This window comes from Semicossyphus pulcher, unplaced genomic scaffold, assembly GCF_022749685.1.
Source record: "Semicossyphus pulcher isolate SPU_LCO1_2020_fin unplaced genomic scaffold, fSemPul1.0.p SCAF_5, whole genome shotgun sequence".
Classification (NCBI taxonomy): domain Eukaryota; kingdom Metazoa; phylum Chordata; class Actinopteri; order Labriformes; family Labridae; genus Semicossyphus; species Semicossyphus pulcher.
The window spans coordinates 32,270,037-32,285,629 of NW_027211726.1; the positions used below are offsets into that span (position 1 = coordinate 32,270,037).

The following is a 15,593-nucleotide window of genomic DNA, read 5'->3' on the forward strand; positions in this document are numbered from 1 at the left end:
TTTGTCATGTGCCGTGCTTCTACGTGATACCTGTGGTGAATCCCTCTTTAAGTCTCCTGTGTTTTCCTTTTCCCAGTTTGGATTATTGGTTGGACCTCTTTGTTGGATTTATGTTACCGGGACTCTCTATAAGTCAGCTTTTGTTTGTTGCCTTTTTTGTTTCCATAAATATCAAGTCTGCACCTGGGTCCTCTCCCTTTGTGTGTTTTCTGTGAACTCTGACAACCAGATGGCTGGAGCTAGCAAAGATCATGGCTCCTCGTTAGCCGCTCTTCAACAAGCATGTGACGATGAGGACATCGCTTTGATGGAACAAGAAGAAGAAGAAATGTCCTCCTTACGTCCAGTCAGACAGCATTCCCTGTTGAAGACGGCTACTGCAGAGGAGGAAGAATTATCCAGTAGTGTCATTTTGAACGCCATTCACAGCCTAGCTCGCAAATGTGATGATCAAGGCGAACACTTTAAAGCTCTTGAATGGCAACTGAAGGAAAATACTGCAGCGGTTATTAAAATACAAGAGTCAGTTGACGCTAACACGTCAGCCTTGAAAGAGATAAAAGAAGATGTGAACAAGGCAAAGCAAAAGATGGCTACCCTAGAGAAGGAACATGCAACACTTTGTGAAATGTGTTTGGAGCAAGCAAGGTACGAGCGGAGATGGGCGCTACAACTAAATGGCGTGCACGAGAAAGAGGGGGAAAACATCAGAGACGATGTGATAAAGATCCTAACCAAAGTTGTCCCCCTCTCAATGGAGCAACTGCAAAACACGGTGGATACTGTACACAGACTGGGACAGTTGAAGAAAGCAGACCGGCCACGGCAGATTATCTTACAGGTCTCCATGAGAACTGTCCGCGATCAAGTCTGGAACATGTCAAAAAATGATTTGCAACGAGATGAAAATACGCTTCAGGGAAGACTTCTGTAAAGAGGAGCGAGAAGCTCAGGCCCGTCCTTGGCCAAAGGTGGAAGAGGCGAGGAAAAGGGGACTCAAAGCCTACCTGCGGGATGGATACACGGTCATTGACGGCCGCCGTGTGGCCGGATGAAGTATAACATCGTCATTATTCCTAGCCACCTACTGTTCGAGGCACACACCTTGATAGTTAAAATATTATTTCTGTTAAGCTCTGCAGCTAAGCCTACATGACAGGAAAGACTAGAAAGAGTCGTGCTGCACTTTGAATATTCAATACACGACTCTGTTCTAGCAAAGCTGTATGCTTGTTAAAAACAATGTTCTTTAAGACCAACTTTTGCCTCTCAATAATGTTTGACTGTCACCACTTTGACTCTAAAAGGTTCATATTTGCACTGATCCTGCGTTGAGTTCGTATACGCACACAAGGTATTCTACATGGTGTTTTCTTTGTTATCTTTAAATGTTAGAAGTTTAACAAACAGCACAAAGCGCGAGGCCACATTTCTTTTTTGCGAGGAGCAGCCGAGGGTTAATTGTTTTGTTCTACAAGAGACGCACTCAATTAAAACTGATGTTAGTTTTTGGAAATGTCAACGGGGTAGAGGCGACTTTTTTTTATCCCATGGCACTTCACACTCAGCAGGTGTGGCAATTATGTTTAACAAAGTGGATGGTAGGGTTACTGACCACAACAGTGACATAGAGGGGCATTGGCTCATGGTTATCATTGATCTTAATGACTTCAACTATATTCTCGTTAATGTTTACGGGTTTAATAATGGGGCCAGAAATCAAAGATTGATCTATAATTTAGTCACTATGATTGATGAGTGGAAGAACATATACTCAACAGACAAAGTCATTGTTGCTGGAGACTTTAACGTGGTCCCAGATGAATGGCAGGACAGAACTCCTACCCAATGTAACGCTCCTTCATTTAACCCTTTGGTATCTGATTTTTCCAAGTCACTAGATCTTGTTGATATATGGCGTAAAAACAAGCCAGATAAAAAACAATACACCTGGAGTAATAATATAAGACGAACTCAGTGTTCTAGATTAGATTTCTGGCTGATAACGAGCGATCTAGTCGATATGTCCTCTGACTGTGATATTTGTCCTTCTCCTCTGACAGATCACTGTGCAGTTACTCTCTCCATTTCATACAATAACAATTCATTGCCATCAACGGCCTCCTACTGGAAATTCAATAGTAATCTATTGAAAAGCAAAAGGATCCGCTCCATGATAAGTGAGGTCAAAACAGAAAGTGATTTATCCCCTGTGAATAAACGGGAGTGGTTTAAGTACAATGTTAGAAAAGTTGGTGTTGAGGAAGGCAAAAAAAAGGCCTATTTAAGAAGGAGAAATCAATTAGAAATGATATCTAAAATTAATACATCATGCAACCAAACTCATTTGAATGAGGAAAATAATGGTGAACTACATCTACTGCAGTCCAAGTTAGATGACCTTTACACAGAAAAGGCAAAAGGTGCATTTGTCCGCTCAAGGGCTCGATGGATCGAAGAAGGTGAAAAAAACTCTCTGTTGAAATGAATTAAACTATATGTTAATAACTGTCTGAGTGAAGATCAGGATACAATTAATAATCACACATTTAAATTTGATAAGACTCTCTACAGCTCCAAATATTCAGATCAAGATGCAGAAATGTTCTTGGGAATTGTAAAGGACTGGATCCCAAAAAGAGATGAGGACTTTAAACTTCTCACTGAAGCTGAAATATCCAGAGAAGAACTGGACTCTGCTATCTCAAAAATGCCAAATGGAAAGTCACCAGGCTCAGATGGTGTCACCGCAGAATTTTACAAACACTTCTGGGCTGAAATAAAAGAGCTGATTTATGATGCCTTCAAAGAATGTACCAATAACTCTAGTATGTCAGTGTAACCCACTCCTGAGTGAGTACACCTCACGCTAGGTGTGAAAGGAGCTAAGTAAAGAGTGCAATCACTATTACCACGACACAAGTAGATTCAGTTACATTCAACTTTTAGTCAGCTTTAAGTAGCAAAACAATACAAATGACATGAATATTACATTTATATGAAAAATAACAAATGGGCCCTGTCAACAAAAGACAAATGTCTTTAGTTGTATCAATTGTCTATATTTAGTTTCTCCTCTGTTTCAAGTATTTTCAAAGTCAACGTCTGGTGACCACAGAGGTCATTTCAGTCAAAGTCAACTTTGTAGGCGTTGAGATCAGATTGAGGATTGATCTGTGATCGTCAAGTTAGTCAGAGTGCACTCTAAGTCAAATGTGTGTTCAAGTTGGTACCAATCCAGGTGACTGATACGATCCTACCACAAGGCAGATTGTTCATGCGGCTGTTTCAGTGGCAATGCAGATTCTGGATCACGGAAATCAAGCTGGGTGGCTCGCCATCAACTGGAATCGCTGAATCATCACTGGATCTTCTCACTCTCGCTTTAAGACCTGACCTGCATTGTTACAAACAGGCTTATAGTTTTTGTTCTGCTCTCTTTATATTTCACCTTATGTTCTCTTATGTTCATAAGTTCTTATGTTGTACAACACTATGCCAGATCAGAACAATATCTAAGTAAGCACTAACTGAATGTAAATACTTCACATATTGAAAATGATTAGTTACTCTCCGGTTCAGCTTCAAGTTATCAAATGATATTAGAATTATTTTGTTCTAATAAAATATACAAAGTATAAATTAAAACAGTACAAATATCAAACATGAAATGTGAAATTAACTGTTTGTCAGCTTAACCAATGCTTGAGTAAGCAATAAACCACATATATTTTACATATTAAACATCACAAACCTTACCTCCTCAGTGAAAGAAAAGTGCATTTTTAGTAGAAACAGTACCTGTTTCACCAAGTGATTAACCACAACACATTTCTCCAAATGTTCTTAGCAGTAACAGTCAAACTACGTTTTGTATTTCACTATTTTTTATGAAAATACTGCTTGGCAAATCACTTCATCATTGTTAGCAAAATAGGCTAAGTGATAAAGACCTTAACATTAACAATGGAAGAAATTCCCGTTTCTGCAGTGACAGTAAATTGGTCAATATTACTATGAAAATTACACTTTAAAATCAATTACATTTTCCTTTAAACACTTACTCACATATAACCACAGTAACATGTTATATTTGGCTTACATTTAATTAAACTTTGTTGCTAACACTGAGAAATTAGCAAGACGTGACTGAGAGCTAGCTTACCGAGGCTTGAAATGTGCGCGAATTACGATGAAACCGGCACTTCTGGTCGTCTCGTGGCTCCGTTGGGAAACTAACATCAACTTTATCAAACAAATTATCCAGTTCAATAACTGTTTTAACTCAGTTCTCACTGTTTCTCAACTTTTGTGAAGCTTAAAGTTGTAACACGGAGCAACTACTTCAGCTCAACATGGCGACTCGGGTCTCTGTATCACTCACGTCTGACTGCACGTGACTGCACTGCAAAACCTCTGCATGTAAACTATACTGCAAAAACTTTGTGCACTGAAAACTTCAGTTAAATTAATTAAGGTAAAAATGGATAAAACAAAATATTTGTCAAAGTTATCAAAACTGTAGTATCTGATAACTGTAAAAATCATTAACTTACACTAAATGAAACAGTTTAATACTTTATTCATTTTTATTTTAAACTATCTTTTTCAGCTGGGTTACATCAGCAACTATTAACAAGGTATAATCACGCTTTGATAACCCTAACTCCATCATATTTAAACTTATTTGGAAGAATAAAACGCATTACCTACGCAAATCACAGTTAGTACTTGGTTATGATAATGGGGGATTAAAAGCCATGTAATTTGAATCTGTAATTGCAGCCTTCAGAATGAAATGGTTAAAAGAATGTATTTCTCAGCCTCACTCTCTGTGGTACCACATTCCTAATCGTTTATTTAATAAAGTCGGGGGTATTGAATTCCTGCTCGGATGTGATTCCTTCCTGCTCAAGTTTTAAAGTGGACTGGTATGACAAAGGTTTAACATTGTGTATGACTTACTGAATACAGAGGGACACCTGTTATCCTTTGAAGAATTTACCACAAAGTATAAAATGACTTTTACAAGAAAAGGGTACGATCAAATCTGTGAAGCCATCCCAGTTCCTGTACTTCCAATGATTCAAAATAATAGATCATATTCTCCGCCAACACTTTTCTTTTCTTCCTTACAAGTTGGTGAGATTGATTTGATGGATAGAAAATGCAACAATAAAACTATGAGTCTGTTCTTCAGACAGATAAACATGGGGGACTTCAATTCTGGAATCATACGGGGCGATACAGAGGTCACTTTGAGGAAACATTCCTTTTCTTTCTGTCTTTTATGTCCTGTTGCTCCGAAAGTTCATGAAACGCATTTTAAAATGGTGTCTGCAATCTATCCTGTAAAAGATTTATTCCATCAAAGGTGTAAATTTGATGTGGAGCCTTGTGTCTTCTGTTCCTCAGAAAGTGAAACCATTGAACATCTATTTTTTTACTGTTCACTAACTAAACTGTTTTGGTCCAATGTCCATCGCTGGTTGTCTTTAAACATTGATAATATACCCTGGTTTAACTGGAATGATATGATATATTTTATGGATCATTTGGATACAAACATTTCTGATCTTTTTCAATGTTCTTGAATTATTTTGCCAACTAATATAAGTCAATGAAATGCCTGAAAAACTCTCTTCATCTATAGCTAAATCCTTGCTGTTTTAATGTCTCTTATCTTGCCCTCTTTGCGACCTTACACGTCTGATTTCACAGTAGCTTTTGAAAAAAGTTGCAATGCAAGTTGCCGTGTTTCAAGGCCTTTTTTTCCTGCGTCACACATCACACATCCACTGTGAGCAACTGGGACGAATGCTTCAATAAAGCCATACATTGGCTGAGTGAGCTGTTCGTCCTCTGACATCACTTCCTGTGGATTTTCGTGCCAAGATGTCAAATAAAATGTGTAAAAACTGAATGAAGCTTCAGTAAATAACCATTAAATGCTCATTTCACACTGTGAATGCACATTCAATGCTGTCCATATGTGCAAAGGGGAACCTACCAGTTATTTGGGCTTCTGCAGCAGTATAAAAGAAATGATAAGAGAACACGACTTGAACTCAGCGCTGACACAAACATCAGTAACAGAGCCTCTGGTTGGTGGAAAGTTAGCAGCACAGCCTCTGATTGGTTAATTGACTCAACACAAGTTTAGAAGTTGCTAAGTGGACGGCTAACAGTTTTGAGCACAGAAACATGGATAAATAAGATTCATTGTGATGGATTCACTTTATAGAGTCTCTTTAAAGACTCTGTAGTTAGAGGCAAGATGAGGTCGCTCATGTAGGAGAGATGATCACACCGGAGCCTCGTTAGAACGCTGCAGCTTTCCTGCTTCACAGCTAAACATAAAGTCAGCTGTAGCGTGCAGCGTTCCAGAGATATAAAAGTACAGTACAAGCTTCCCTCCTATATTTATACAACACTGAAGACCTCAGGGGATCAATATTTGAATATTAAAGAAGTGCTTTGGTGACATAAATGACTTCACGCACGCAGGGAAACAGGAGGTTGTTTGAATTTGCGTGAATTCGCAGGAACGAGACATCACAACTTCCTGGAGGGACTGATTAATATTATATAAATGGGTTTGGAAGCACAGACTGTATGTTTAGAGGGGAACAGGGCAACACTGACAACCATTGCACTAGCATGCTTTCTGCTGTTTGTGTTACACCTGACAATTTCCTTTAATTAATTTTGTCCTTCAATTGTCAAATAAAATCAATCAATCAATCAATCAATCAATCAATCAATCAGCTGACAGTCACATTGGTTTGTATGAGTCCTGGTCTGTACAGATGTCTGCAGTCCTTTTATCTTCTTACAGCTTAAATAACTATTGTTTGATCTTCTCCTCTCTCGTCTATTTTCTCCCTTTATTTGAACATCACAAAACATCAGCAAACAAGTTCTCTGCCTTAAATTTCACATGTATTTCCTCTTTTCACCACAAGAGGTCACTACAGACATTTGAAACCACACAGACTTACCAGTGCGTTGTAACTGTGACTCCTTTGTTTCGCTTGCAGCCAAACAGTACGTGGAGTCTGACCCGAGCGGGCGGGACAAGCAGACCCCTCTGGTGGTGGTGAAACAAGGCCATGAGCCCCCCACCTTCACCGGCTGGTTCCTGGGCTGGGACCCCTCCCACTGGGACTCTGTCAGCAGGAGCATGCAGGCCATGCGTCTGAAGAAGAGGAAAATGGCCGCTGTGTGAACATGCTGAATAGAGACATTATTAAAGGATAACTTTTGGATTTTTCAACCTAGTCCCTATTTTCCCATGTGTTTGTGTGTAAGTGATAAGAGGATACAGCAATTGGTGCTTTTCCTTTCGGTGCTTTGTACGTGTGTTTGTGTTTGTGTACGTGTTGATTTTCGTTTCATGTACGTTTTGTCGGACGATTAACACCTACAGTCGGCATGATCTCCTGAAGATCGGAGTTTGCAGCGAGCTGAGTGTTACGGCTGAATTTCACCGCTCACACGGCATCCCGGTGGACATAGCAAGGAGCCCTGGCTCCCAGTGGATTACCATCCCCACAGGGAGGAGGCGGCGGCGGCGACGCAGGTAGCATAAGCAAAAGCGGGGCTGCAGGGCCAGCGCGCTAGCGAGGCTACGAAGGCAGCCACACAAACCACCGCTTCCCAGCTTTTTCCTCACCAACGCCAGATCCCTCGCTAATAAGATGGATGAACTAAGTTTGCAGGTGGCAACAAACAACAACATAAAGGACAGCTGCATCCTGCTGATCACCGAAACCTGGCTTCATCCACGCATACCGGACTCTGCCATTCAGCTAGCAGGCCACAAAGCACAGCGTCATTACAGGACCAGTGACTCCGGTAAGAGCAGAGGAGGGGGGCTGTGTGTGTATGTTAACAACAACTGGTGCACTAACAGTGACTGTAGACAGTCATTGCTCCCCGGACTTGGAGTATGTGACTTTTTAATGCAGACACATCTACCTCCCCAGAGAGTTTACTGCGGTCATGATTACTGCTGTTTACCTACCACCAGATGCTAATGCTAACTCGGCACTGGGACATTTGTACGACAGCATTAGCAGCCAGCAGAACATGTATCTGGACGCAGTGCACATTGTTGCGGGGGATTTTAACCATGGGGATTTAAAAACAGTGCTCCCTAAATTCCACCAGCATGTAAAGTGTGCCACCAGGGGAGCCAACACATTAGACAAGGTCTACTCTAACATCAAGCTGGGCTACAGGGCAAGACCAATACCACACCTGGGCCAGTCTGACCATATGTCACTGCTTTTAATCCCTGCATACATCCCCCTCAGGAAAACTGCTATCCCCACCAAGACTGTGAAAGTTTGGCCTGATGGAGCCTCTCTGCAGCTGCAGGACTGCTTCAACAGGACCAGCTGGGACATTTTTGAACATCCGGACCTGGGGGTGTTCACTGACAGCGTCCTGTGTTACATCAAGAACTGCATAGACACTGTCACAGTGGACAAACGTATTCAGGTCTACCCCAATCAAAAGCCTTGGATGACCAGGGAGGTCCAGCGGCTGCTGAAGGAGAGGAACCCCGCCTTCAGGTCTGGCGATAGGGCTCTCTAAAGCACAGCCCGTGCTAACCCAGTCCACTGTCCCACCCTGCCTGAAATCCTCCACCATAGTCCCCCTGCCCAAAAAAACAAACATCACCAGCCTCAATGACTACCGGTCCGTAGCACTCACCCCTGTGGTAATGAAGTGCTTGGAGAAACTGGTCAGGAGCCACATCACATCATTCATTCCTCCTACCTCCGACTCACACCAGCTTGCATACAGGGCTAACAGCATGCCGTAGCCACAGCCCTCCACGCTGCTCTGTCCCACCTTGAGCAGCAGGGGAGCTACGCGCGGCTTCTCTTTATAGACTTTAGCTCTGCCTTTAACACTATCCTCCCCCACAGACTGGTCTCCAAACTGTCAAATCTGGGACTTACTTACTCCACCTGCCTTTGGATAAAGGACTTTCTGACAGACTGCACACAGAGGGTCAGAGTAGGACCCCACTTTTCCACAGCTCTCAGCCTCAGCACCGGCTCCCCACAGGGCTGTGTGCTGAGCCCCCTGCTCTACACTCTATACACACGACTGCACCCCCACACACCACAGCAACACCACTGTCAAATTTGCAGATGATACTGTTTGAAAAAATGTTTGAAGCTTTATAATCAAATGTTTTAGAGTTGAAGTTATATACCCATAAGATTCATAAATTAAATGTTTTAAATCCTTAAAGTTAAAGTTTTTATAGTCATAATGCCTTAAAGTTAAAGTTTTACAGGCAAATGTTTTATAGTTGAGGTTTTATATTCTAATGTTTTATAATCTAAAGTGTTAAAAACTGTAAATATAGAATCCTAAGCTGAGAAACTCGCTGGGCTCAGTATAAAAGCCAGGTGCAGGGTTGGCAGCTGGCCAAGAAAAACAGGTGTCCCCCCGAGCCCCTCCCTTATCTGTTGTACAGTGCATGAACGTGCCTAATTGGCCGGAGTGAGGAAGAGTCCTGCAGAAAAGTTGGAAATGGGTCGGGCAAAACTGAAAGGAAACAAACTGAGGGCAGAGAGCCAGAGCGAGGGGGGGGTTTAGAGTATGTAAGACCCGAGCGGCTGACCCGTGGGCAGTCTCATCCGGATGGACTCTGGTTTATTTCGTTGTATTTATACGGGGATGAACTCTTTTTGCATCAGATTCTGCCAGTCTCTAGTGAGTTCTTGAAGACTTTGATTATATTTTTAAGAGTTTTTTTAACCAAGTTTTATTATCTATTGGAGACTGAAATTAAGTTGCAGATAAGAGAGTTTGTGGAACTTTTTGCCACAACAATACCAACGTGGTGGGGCTCATCTCTGGAGGGGATGAGTCTGTCTATAGGGACCAGGTGGAGCGTTTGACGGCATGGGGCAGGGACAACAACTTGCTCCTGAACACATCAAAAACCAAGGAGCTAATTGTGGACTTCAGAAAGAAGAAAACGGACATCCAGCCTCTGCACATCAGTGGGGAATGTGTGGAGAGGGTCTCAGACTTCCGCTTCCTGGGAGTCCATATCTCAGAGGACCTGACATGGGGCACAAACACAGCAGAGCTGGTGAAGAAGGCCCAGCAGCGACTATATTTTCTGAGGGTTCTCAAGAGGCACAACATCCCTCAAAAGCTGCTGGTGTCCTTCTATCGCTGCTCGATCGAGAGCATACATACTGCCTCTGTGTTTGGTTTGCCAGCTGCACAGTGGCACAGAAGAAAGCGCTGCAGGGGGTCATTAAGGTGGCCCAGAAAGTCATCGGCTGCCCTCTGACACCACTGGAAGAACTACACAGCTCCTGCTGCCTCAGGAAAGCTCTAGCCATCCTACAGGACTCATCACACCCCGGACGCAATCTGCTTGAAATGATCCCATCAGGCAGACGATACAGGGTCATCAAAACATGCACTGACAGACTAAAACATAGTTTTTATTCTACAGCCGTCGTTGCATTAAATTCTGCCACGCAGCGACTCACATAACACATGCACCGCTGTCTTACACTGTCTTACACGAGATATGCACTTTTAGGACTGTGTGAAATATTGTTTTGTGGACGAGTGAGTGGGTTGTTTTATACTGTTTGTTTTTTTTCCATGTGTTTCTTCTTTTTTATTATTTATAAGCTCTTTTGCACTACAAAGGATTGCACTTAATTTTGTTGTACCTGTTACAATGACAATAAAGATATTCTGATTCTGATTCTGAATTATTGAGATCGATCCAGTATGCAGGGAGGGAGCACCGGCCGGCAGCCGTGAAGTGAGTTACAATGTAACTAAACAGGGCACCGCGCATACACCAATATACAGCCACTAACAGTGCTTATTTTTGCTCCTGACAGGCTCAGATCGTTATAGTAAGTGTCTGACAACACTGTACTCCAACACAACAAACGGCACTTCTACCTCTTCGTCTTTGTCTTCTCTCACTCCTCTCTCCTTCTTCCTGCAACAACTACGGTCTCGCGCGAGACTTCTCCGTGAGCGAGACTTGGTTACAGACAACGACAGAGAGCATGAGGTAAAGTAGCATGGCTGCCACAGTGTTGTCAGACACTTATTATAACGATCTGAGCCTGTCAGGAGCAAAAACAAGCGCTGTTAGTGGCCGTATATTGGCGTATGCGCGGTGCCCCGTTTAGTTACATTGTTTCTCATTTGGCGGCTGCCGGCCGGTGCTCCCTCCCTGAATACTGGATCGATTTCAATAATTGTTGTCTCCACTAGTCACGTACACACAAACACATGGGAAAATAGGGTCTAGGTTGAAAAATCCCGAAGTTATCCTTTAATGCATCTGTCAACAGTTGTTACTTTAGTGTAGCAGAGTAACTGCTGTCTAATCAAGTTCTTTATCTTTAGAACGCCTTATAAAGCAGTTATTAAGTAAAACGTTTTTTATATAAAGCCTACTACAAACCTCTTTATCCATAAAGTTGAATTTTTCATCAAAGTGTAAAACACACCCACAGGTTCAGAAGGACTGCACAGTATCAATTGTATTCATACTTCCTGAGAAACGTAAGTACTTTGTAAACGCAGCTGCTGTACTTACTGTGGGGACATAAAGTTTAATCAAATCTGTCGATACAGTAACTGTAATCTGTCCATGTTCACACACTCAGCCCTTTGACTGATGTCAGATTATTTAACTGTCATTAACACTCGCTGCCACATGGGGTCACTGTTTGACACGTGAAATGTTTCATGGGAACAACACAAACATGTGGATGTTATTTGCTGCGTAATAACTGTAATTACTTTTTCTTTTTTAGCAGAAAAACATGGTGTTTATTAAAGAGAAAATACTTGCTCTGTTTTTAAATATGTCTATTTAAAATGTAGATTAGAGCCATCTTTAGAGTCATCCTTTGTTCATATCTTTTGATTCATTCAGCAGTTTATATTTCTAAAAAGAACAATTAAATATTCACAAAGAAACGAACAAAACCTGTATTTGTAAATAGATTAAGGCCTGTTTGTGTTCATAATGTGAAACAATGTTTGCAGGATGTGTATTCTGATAACAGCGGTCTGTCTGACAGTCGTCTCTGGGGTTAGCTTGTGGCTAAATGTGAGAATAAAGCATTCAGTAAAAACTACAGAAACACTTTAACCACATATTTCGGCTTTGGCAGAAAACACATCAGTATGTTGGTAAAATCTCAGGTTAATGTAATGTGTATAATTACTGGTAACGCTCCACTCTCCCAGGCTCCCTGAACTACCCGCCGGCTCTGTGTACTTGCTGGATAAAAATCGCAGCGTTGTTAAAACTTAGAGGGAGTTTGGGAGTGAAAAGCTTCTGATGTGGAGTTTGACATTTGATTCACTGCACAGGTAAGTGACCTGAGATTTATCCAAACGGCCACAGAGTGTAAAACATAGTTCTCAAACACCCCGCAGTTTCCTCTTCTCCATGAGTTAGACCTGTGCTAACTGTAGCTACTTTATGCTAGCTGGAGTCCCCTGAGTCAGAGGGGTGTAAACGGACCGACCTAACACTTGATTAGTGGAGATATTCTGTAAATATTCATAAAGATGATAACTTGGTAACATCTGCAGGCTGAGGACGAGTTAAAGACGTTTAAAATGCTCTGACTGATAATTTGTGTCTGACATGTTTTCTTTTTAAAAAGTGAAATGACCGAGTTAAAACTGTTAAAATGACATTTCCTTCTCCCTCATGTAAAAACCCAGAATCTCTTCATATGTAAATATTTCTCATTTCTAAAGTTTAGCTGTGGCGTGTTTGTTGCTGCATCACACTGTAAGTTACATAGTGGACCCTGATTGGCTCCTAGCTAGTTATGACGTCATATATTCTGCAGGTACGTCCAGGTGTTAAACTGAAGCAGTAAATGACACATGTATGAAATATATAAGTGACACAATAAGCAGAAGTGTGTTTCTAGAGATTATTAGTGGGATCAGTTGTAGGTGGTAAACATGGAGGTCGCCCTGCTGTCGTCCTTTCAAAGTACAAACTCCATCTTTAATTGTACCTTGGTAAAGAATAACCTTTTATTGTGTAGCTGCAGTCAGCTACTGAAGCTAGCTCGTTGATGGTGATGCTAATGCTACCTTCATAATGTGTTCATTACAGTGTTCAGGCCCTAATTAATCCTGCCTGATGCTTTCATCAACGTGTGTTCCTCACAATAACAACAAGTGTTTAAGCTAATGATAAGGCCTGCTATATTTCTACAGCTACATTTACAGCTCCTGTGTGTCCCTGCTGCTCTGCATGTTTCACACCTGTGTGTGTTCACGTCATCGCAGAATAAAATAAGAGCTCAAACGCTGAATCTCCACAGTCATAAGGCCTCTAGCAAACACTGGTTATAATTATAATACAATAAAATAACACTACTGACGAGGATAACACAGCAGGAAGGATATAATGTCTTTACATCCAGAGGAACAATATAATAACACCGCTGGTGAAGCAGCAGGAATAACAGGCTCTTCAATGTCTCACTGTGTTAAAGAAGGATCATCACCATGGCTGTAGCGCCCTCTGGTGGTCGCAGGTAGCTGAGCACTCTTTAGTACACTGCTCTTTTTCAGCCTTCACATCTTCCTCGCTCTTCTCTCCTTCCTCAGCCTCGTGCTAGCTCACCTCTCAGTCAACAATCAATCTGAGGGAAGCTAACGGCTAGCTGAGGCTTCATCTGATTGGTCCAATCTGCACATGCTCAGTGTGAACGAATGTCTGATGAACATACAAAGATTTTTATTCATTCAGGAAGTCTTTTGCGCTGTGTTTATGACGCATGTTCACATCCCGATGACGATGAAGAGCAGATTTATGTTGCAGCCGTACTGACTGATCACCTGATCCACTTCAAACCAGGTAAGAGGCAGAATTCATCGTCACTCTCTCATAAACAACACTCAGTATTCAGGGGAACACAGGTGTTTTTTCAGTGCTCAGGTGAAACAGTGAGAACAAATAGCAAAAAGAAAAGACATCAAACAAGTTGAGACAGTAAAGAGAAGCAGTCTGAAGCTGAGTAAAGACGTCTCTGCTTTCATTCATGTGAGTAAAATGATGTGAATAGAACAAAGAGTTGGGTCTACATCATCACCATCCCTGCTTTGGTCTGAACTGTTCATGTAAACAATGAAGCACTTTCACTTCAATGTACCAGTGGTGAAAGTAACTCAGTACATTTACTCACTTTCAGGACTTCAGTGCAGTTCAGAGGTCAATATTCAGGAACAGACTGAGCTGCATGGAGGCGTGTCTTTGTGTTCATTGGTCTATTGGCTGCTGTAGCGTCATGTGACTGCTCTCATTTCCTCTGACAGACAGGTTTGTGTGTGAAACCTGAGCTGCTCAGCACTCTGACACATAAAGACAGACTGCTCTCACCTGTCAAAGTCTTTATTCTCATCACATGAACACTTTATTCTCCACATCTCTGACTGTTTTCCTCACACAGGAAGTGAGATTCAAAAAGCTGGATGTTCCACAATAAAAGTGCTTTTGTCTTCATGTTTAATGTCTGAATGTCTTCTGTTGATTGACAGCTGAGGTGTCAACATGACGACGATCTCTGCTGCTTCTGATGACACAAACACTTTTATTTCTCCTCATAAATCATAAAACATCAAACTTCCTTCAGTCAAATGGAGGCTGTGACTTTTGAATCCTTGTTGCTATGCAGGTTAAAAGAATGTAGTTTTTCCAGTTTTGAGTTTTTACTTTGACTTCCTCGTTGTGACGCAGATCTGTTCTCCGTGTTGAAGCTTTGGTAAGTGACACTTTTCACTGTTTTAAAGACTCTCAGTTTAATTTAAGTGTAAAAAGAGCTGTAAGCTAACAGTTAGCCTCCAGGTGCGTTAGCTGCTCTGACTACTGTAGAAGTGCAGACAGCACAATGACTCTCAGTTACCATGCAGGCTATGCTAACCATGCTAACAGGACAGTTAGAGACAGCAGTGAGGGCCTGTCTCTGAGCTCAGTCTGAGCTGATGAAGAAATCAAACAGTGAGATGTTGACCTGCAGCTCTGACACATGAGAGGAGCTGAAACACGAGTGAAACTGAGGGAACGTCATCGATTATTATTAAAGTGTCAAACATACAAATCATGACAGAATCAGTGTGATGTTCAGGAAGTCTTCACAGTCTGTGCTGCAGTAAAAGCTCAAAGTATTATCAGCTACATGGACTTAAAGTATGAGCAGTAAAAGTACACAGTGTGAGCGTGCTGTAACATGTGATATGATGACATCATTGTCAGTGATGCGTTCAGGTGTACCACGTGTTTTACTGTGAAGCTCATTGTGAACAGTTTCATATGAAGCTGTAATCATTCTTTATTGATCAATGTGCTGCTTCTGCTCAGAGTGCAGCTCTGCCAGCAGGGGGCGCTCTGCTATGGATCAGTGTGAGGACACAGAGGAGGGAGCCCCTCCCTCTAAAAGCTCTCTGCGTGGGGAACATGAAGCTCTGAGGTGAGATGAGGATCTCTAACTGTCCATGACTCTCCTCCATGTCACAGCTCAGCACTCACATCACTGCAC

The 15,593-nt window shown here is 41.9% G+C and overlaps 1 protein-coding gene across 1 annotated transcript in view; it reads left to right on the plus strand.

Annotated features, from left to right (window-relative positions):
* Positions 1–15,447: 15,447 nt before the first annotated feature.
* Positions 15,448–15,593, plus strand: part of LOC138608375 (NLR family CARD domain-containing protein 3-like) — a 186,272-nt gene continuing 186,126 nt past the window's right edge. The window contains exon 1 of the mRNA XM_069680950.1: positions 15,448–15,524. Coding sequence (XP_069537051.1) covers positions 15,448–15,524 — 77 coding nt within the window. The remainder of the gene's footprint in view (positions 15,525–15,593) is intronic.